This window comes from Vicia villosa, linkage group LG3 (genome assembly GCF_029867415.1).
Source record: "Vicia villosa cultivar HV-30 ecotype Madison, WI linkage group LG3, Vvil1.0, whole genome shotgun sequence".
NCBI lineage: Eukaryota > Viridiplantae > Streptophyta > Magnoliopsida > Fabales > Fabaceae > Vicia > Vicia villosa.
Window position 1 is genome coordinate 77,308,806 of NC_081182.1, and position 7,689 is coordinate 77,316,494.

Genomic DNA, 7,689 nt, shown 5'->3' on the forward strand with positions numbered 1-7,689 from the left:
TTGGCAGCGGAATGGATCAAAAGGCGATTGATACCATAATGGAAATGTGAAATACTCTGTATTTCATTCACTCATTTCTTATCTATTACATATGCCACTTGGCTTATTTATATAGGGTGCTATACATAATACTGATACAAAATACACTTATACAATCCCCTATTATACAAGTCTACTACTATTAAGTATTTTGTCTCCATTATGTAGCACTAAAAAAACTCAAAATCATACTTAACATTTTTTGGAGCATTTAAGAAATCTACAGTAAAGGACGAAGTTCATTCATTGATAAAATTCTTTTAAACGTGAGAAAAATCGCCACTGAAAGCTATTAATCAACTCATCAATCAATTTTTCAAATTCAACACTACAATTATACATGATTTAGATTCAAGTTTTTGCAACTTCATACTTTTATATCACTTACCCTCAAAAAATGAGGGTTAAATAATAAATAGGTTACAAAAATATTTTTGATTCTTCAATTATTGAAGAAAAAAGATTAATATTTTGATTCATCCATTTTAAAAATTAGTTTTTTAATCTCTAATTACACTTTCATTTTTCAATGTCTTGATTCCTATACCTTATGGCTTATTAGAATCAAATCAATCTCAAAATGAAATGGAATACCAAAACTAATAAAAAGTTAAAATTGAAGACAAAAAATTAATTTTTAAAATAGAAGAATTAAATTTTCATTTTGTTGAAAAGGATGCATGTACGAACAAAACGTTAGTCCATCTTTTTTCAAACTGACACAGACAACCATGCAATAAAAAACATCCATGATCCATCAACACATCTGGGGTAGAGATCCTCTCCATTTTTTAAAAGAAATGGAAAACTCCATTACTATAGTTTTGAGTATATAAAATTAAATAAATATGAAATAAATGTCACATGTCATGAAAATACGTGATATTTATATACAAAACTATAATAATGGAGAAAATGGAGATTGAGAAAAATGGAGAGGATCCTGACCCATCTGTATGTAGATTCTCTTTTGACAAATTTCTACATAACAACAAATTAACCACAAAAAAGAATTCTAAAAAAACAGAAACAGACCCGCCAATGCAAATAAAAGAGAGACACTAAGACAACTAAAATGAATTGGTGTCTCTTAATAAATTATAAAATAGTGCCATTAACAAAGAAGAGAAATAGAGAATAGAGAATTAGATCAAGTGTTCGTCTAAAGAATGGAAAGAGATTCTTGAACTTTTTGTGAAGGTATTGAGGGATTTTGGATGAAGCTATACAGACACACGAAGCTGGAAAGAATATTCTTATTTCTTTAACAGCCTTTACTAAATGATGCTTTCATTAATTAATGGTTAGTTCTTTTACAGCTTAGACATATTATAAGATGGCCAGACATATGTTTCAATATATATGTTTAGATTAGTAAGGACATTGTAGTCTTGTTGAAATTTTAAAAACACTTTTAATAGTATTTTTTAGACTAACAAATTCTGACATTAGATAAGATTGGCATGGTGGCACTTCCAAGAGATTTTTTTTTAAAAAAAGTTAATTTTTTTTCAAAAAATTGCGTAAATAACCAAAAATTATTTGCGACGGTTGCCGCAATAAAAAAAATAAAATTTTAAGTGTAGTCGTCACATAGAATGATGATTTGGTCTTTTTTTTAGGTGTAGTCGCCATCTAGGATGACGACAATATGTAAAAAGTGGAAAAATGACCATTTTTATAATTAATTTGAAACGTTGGTTATTTACGTAATTTTTTTTATAAAAAAGTGGTTAATTTAAAAAAACAAATCCACCAAGGACGATTGTTTGCTAAAACATCTCACCGTTAGCGATATATTGGGTAAGTTATGAGACCCATCACAAGTTATTAAAAATTGTAATATTAAAATGCAAAATTAATGAATTATTTTTGGACCGTAATGTCATAATATAGTATAATATGTGTCAAAGATTTTGGTCCATTAACGCCCAATGCGTAAATAGGACAAAATAATACTAAGTGAAATTGAGACGAGTTTATGCGAAAGACACTAGGACGAGGTGGTCATGTCCCATTGCTTTATGAGGGTTGGCTTGTCAAACACATTCTGAGTATTTATTAGACTTTTTATCATAACCAAATAATCGCATGTTTCACTAATCGACTAACCACTTCTTCTATGTTAAAGGGTGGCTCATCCACTACTTTCACTACTTGATTACGTTAAGACTACATACAACCGAACTTATAGGCAAAGGAATCGGTATTTCCCATGATAAGATAAGAACTATAAATACCTAACTAAATAGTTAGGTAAATCATATCTATCACTTATTCACATATGAGAAATCTAAAGGTCATAGTTTAATTAGTTGCAAGCAGGGTCACCATATAGGTGTTGGATTCCCAACCCTTTTTATCTTGGGCTTCATGGTTCCATATAACTACAAGTCACTCTTATTGCTGAAATTCGACTGGAAAAGCGACCCATATATGCACATTATTGCCAACAATATCAATACACATATAGCGACAATAAGTGCAATAAAATCTCTCAAGTGTAAGTTCATTTATGAAACATTGAAGGAGGCGGACTTGCGCTGATACATGAATCTTTATAGGTTCTTCGTAACCAGTTACCAAGACATTTCTAGGAAGTTGATCCACCATTTTTCATAGAGCAAACACCGCAAGGTGTCCACAACCATTTTATTCAATGTACGTTAAGGGCACTCCGAGTCACTGCAAAAATACTTGGCGAGGTTCAATGAAGCCACCATAAAAGTGATAAACCCTAACTAGGAGATGTTCGTATGAGCTTTCTAAAACTGACTTGAGGTCAGACACTTCAACGAGTCCTCACCCAAAAACTTGATGGCTCTATATGGCTCGTCCTCCTAATAAGAACACACATAATGCCAATATCCCTCCACCACTTATACAGACTGAGTCATACCATGACTTCTTGAAGAATAAGTAGCCAACAACCTCTCCCAATGAAGGGGGATCGACTACCACCTTTTAGGGTTTCCTAAGTCTTAGTCCCAAAAGCCTCTATAACTATTTCTCCCCTAACAAAAGAGAGACATATCATAACTTACACTGATCATTCGTACCCTTAGCGCAACACTCACATACAGAGCCACTCACCTCACGTGAGCTAACCGTCTAAAACCATCGTAAACACCGTAATACCGCCATACAAGACCTCTTGCCGCTTCAGGCAAACCCTAACCTACTAAGACCTCTGAATATCCTCTACACTTGTAGGGATACCACACATATGTATTTTTTGACCCGTGAAAATGACTAAATAATTAAAATCATAAAAGTAGAGGACTAAAAGTGCATTTAAATCTATCATTAATTATTTATCATTTATCTCTCTATATTAAATAGTCAGAGATAATTTGAACAAAATAGTAATTAATATTATTTTGAATTTTGAAAGAAAAAAAGTGAACATTGTTTTTAAAAACCAATACTTAATAAAAAACATAGGAAGTAGTAAAGTTTAGATTGTTTAGTATCCTATTATTTATAAATGAAATTATTTATCTTTAATGTAGAACTCTATTACCATAATTTTGGCTTTTGATGCATGAACATATCTAACTATGTCAATCATTTAGATATATGTATTTATACAAATTAATATTGATCACATACAATAGAAAAATCCAATGACACAAGCAAACCATTTATATGAAGACATTTTTTCACTAAACAAAGCAATAAACCTACAATTAATCTTGAGCTGATTGAAAATATCTGAGTAAGAATCTTGGCTAGAATGATTTTTAGCTAAAAAAAATTTAGATTACCAATACCCAATTTTTCTTAGAAATCGAAAGATTAAGACAGAAATGAGATATACTAAATTTGAAGCCTGTAAACAAGAATCAAAAATTGATTTGATTCAAGAAGCAGCATTTGAAATCTATGGATGCTCCACGAACAAAATTGACTGTATACAGTAAAATCTATGGAGTTGCATGATAAGCTGGCTATTCTTAAGACAAAAACTCAACAAGAGCTTAATTAAAAAAAAAAACTTCCAATGATGTTAACTTGGAACTGGAAAACCATGTTGTTGGAACCATTCAGGCATACCGAACGCATCATGGAGCACATGTCTAACATCTTTCTGGTCAGATAGGTGTTTGAGAAGCGGAAGAATCACATCTATAAGCTGATGAACACACATAATAAAGACACAAGAGAAGTTAATTAAATAATTCATCTCAAATCATATTTGTTGATTAGAATCGTCGAGAGCACGGAGATATCTATGCACCTGTGTATCATGTGGTTGCCCTGCAGAAAATGGCACGCATGGAATTCCATTGTCTGGCTGCAATAAAAAGCTGAAAGGATTGTTGTCTACAATAACAATGTGACTTAGATCCTTTGATATGCACGTAAGATCTTTTACATGTTCCCGATTTTCACTGTAAGCATTCAACAATTGTAAGAATACAGGTGGAACAGAGAAAGTCAGGAGAATATGTATGTTCGTATCAGAGAAACAATGCATATAGACTGATGAAAAAAAATGAATAAGTACTTACGTGTTGACAGTTGAGGGTCGATAAAGTCGTAGACTAAACCGATTTTCTGTGTCTATTCTGTCAACAAGTGGCCTAGCATAACCTGTGATAATTTATAGATCAATATCATGCAAAAATATAGCAAAGAGCTTCCATAAAACAAAGATTCAGCATAGTATTTTGGATCAAACCTTCAAGACCAGCAGTAAACAGAACCAGGTCAGCAAATTCGCTTAGTTGCTTTAGAAATTCTTTCAACCCGGGGCGTTCAAAGACGGTGATATAATTGATTTTTGGTTTTCCATCTACTTCCTTGGAGGCACAATATTCCCATGTGAAGATTTAATATTTTATCAAAATAAATGGAATCAGATATAGGAGTAATCAAGTAACAAACCTTGTTAGCGCATACACATTCGAGTTCAAACCAATTTAAACCAGCTTGAGTTGCTTGAGTTTTTAGCGTATCTGGCAAACTTGATGTCTCATATGAACATATCAGTGTTTCATCCAAGTCAAGCACTACCTTCAAGTGCATATGTGAGATCAGAATGTACAATTAAAATCAGTAGAAAATCATAATGAAGATATTATTAGTTCAGGATGCTGCAATCTAAAAACAAAAACAAGAATATCAGAACAATCACCATCATAAGAAGCCAAAACATGATACAGCTATAGTTTCATCTCGAATGCATATCATGAAAATATGCACCTAATTCTGTGATTTTATTCAACCAAATATGATAATAGCAAACGAATGAAGAATACCTCTAGATTATATTTTATATCACATCAACAACAACAAGAGAATTCATATTATGCACGCTACTGATTAGGACTGACAAACAAGCATGTCCGTCCCATTTAGGCCTGTCCTGCAAAAAAACGGGACGGGGTACGCATAGTTGAGGGTGTGGACCCAAAATCTTGGCTTGCTCCGAAAAAAAAAATGAGAGTGGGCAAGGTTTGCGAACACTACGCATTTTAAGTCTAAAAATTAAAAAATTTATGCTAACATCCGCACCAGAGAGAAAAATGAAGTGAGACGGAACAAACACATTAGAGGATGCAGGCCTAAATTCTTGGTCCGATCTGCAAAAAAGTGCTGGCAAAACAAGCATATCCGGTGGACCGGGCGCATTTTGCCACACAACTGCTGAGTGTGTGGTTTCATATTGTGTTATAATTGATTTTGTTTCCGGTTAAATGTGATTCTAGCTATATTAAACATCTTTTGGGTTTGCGATTTTCTGTTTCTTGCATCCCAAGGCTACTAACCACAGAAGCCACAACTAGCAGCTTCATATTAGGCACACACTAAGGTATCTGAGGACACGGGATGGAAGAGGTGCTACATGTGTTTCATGTTTGGTTTCTATAACATAACCTCAATTTTGACAAGAACTGCTGAGAACTAGTTTTTTGAGTGAAATTTTTTTGGCATTATAGTACAAAGAAGTTGATGCAGACAGTGTAACTAACCTAACCAGCTTCTAACTAATCATAATTAACTAGTAAAAAACCTTAAACAACATTGAACTAATTGTAATTGATATCCAATTATATCTAATCTACCACAGCAATATGAACCCATAACAAAAATCTCATGTAATTATATCCAATTATATCTAATTAATAAAACGTGTTTTGAATCATATAGCACCAAATAATAAAGGAATGGAAGGTAAAAGGATGATATGATACCGTGAGCTTTTTGAGCGGGCGGTGATCCGCGTCGGAGGCGATTTGAAGATCGGAATCATGATCAAGATTGGGCAGAGATTTGAATGATTTATAAGAAGAAAAAGAGAGTAAAGGAAAATGCGCGAAGGATCCAATAATCTGAGAAAAAAACTGGTAAAAAAAACCCATCAAATTCAACAGTGCACCCCATGCTTGATTTGTTATCGGCGAGTACATCTCGCTTCCCTGAGTCAACTCGTTCGTATCACCATTATTCGTCATTTATCAATTCAACGGAATCACAACAGTCTCTGCAATAACGTTATGCCTATGAATGATTGATTTGTGTTTTATATTGTAGCGTGGGACACACGCTTTTATTAACGTTAATTTGACCAACCTTAGTTTTGTTGTTTTGTGTGAATGTGAGAGATTTTGAGGGAGATGGGGTAGTTGGTGGCGGTTATGGAAATGTTTTTGTTGTTGTTCACGCGCTGCGATGTGAAGGAAGAGGAAGAGTTGTTTGTGTTTGGAGTGGCGTGTTGATTAAGTAATGTTTTGTATATTTAACAAACAAAATTGGTTGTTACAATAACTATAAATGGCAATTATATTGTATTAAAAGAGTAAGTCAGGTCAATCATTCTAAATTTATATTAGATTCAATCTGGAGCTACATAAGAGGATCTCTATTATTATTATTAATAATAATAATAATAATAATAATAATAATAATAATAATAATAATAATAATAATAATAATAATAATAACCGATCACAACACCACACACTCTTTGGGTACGTTTGATTTGCAAAATATGAAGTACTGGACAGAACACTACTAGACAGTACAGAACAGTACAAAACAACTTTTTATATTGTATTGTGTTTGATAGTTACTGGACTGGACAACTATTTTCTTGATTTTGCTTGATATGTCTATGCATCAGACAAAATAATATAATTTCTAATATAATATTATTTATTAATATATAAAATATAATATTTATGAATGAAAATATTAAATATTAAGGAGGAAAAAAGATGAAGAAATAAATTTTTTACTCTACTTTGTTTAATATGTTTATGCAGCAGACAAAATAATATAATTTCTTATATAATATTTTTTTATTAATATTTTTGAATCAAAATATTAAATAATGAGAAGAGAAGAAAAATAATAAATTGAGATTTTTTTTCTCTACTTTATTTGATATGTCAATGAACCGAATAAAAATAGTATAATTTTTATTATAACATTTTTTTGATATATAACATATTAATATTATATTTATGAATTAAAATATTAAATAATAAGAAAGAGAGTAAAAATTAATTTTTTGATATTTTGTTGATAATTAGTGCTTGGGACAAAAAAGCAAAAAGTTGTCCTATGGTTTAGTGGGGGACAAGAAATTATAGTTTTGTCAAGTACCTTGCCATATTTTTTGTCCGGTACCATAATTAGTAT

The 7,689-nt window shown here is 31.8% G+C and overlaps 1 protein-coding gene across 1 annotated transcript; it reads right to left on the reverse strand.

The window, feature by feature from the left end:
* Positions 1–3,863: 3,863 nt before the first annotated feature.
* On the reverse strand, positions 3,864–6,761 carry LOC131656132 (uncharacterized). Its single transcript, XM_058925896.1, has 6 exons — positions 6,240–6,761; positions 4,930–5,058; positions 4,724–4,844; positions 4,554–4,635; positions 4,280–4,433; positions 3,864–4,174 (listed from the first exon to the last, which is right to left on the reverse strand). The coding sequence occupies exons 1-6, from the start codon at positions 6,498–6,500 to the stop codon at positions 4,049–4,051; spliced, it is 873 nt and encodes a 290-aa protein (XP_058781879.1). The 5' UTR covers positions 6,501–6,761; the 3' UTR covers positions 3,864–4,048.
* Between the last annotated feature and the right edge of the window lie 928 nt (positions 6,762–7,689).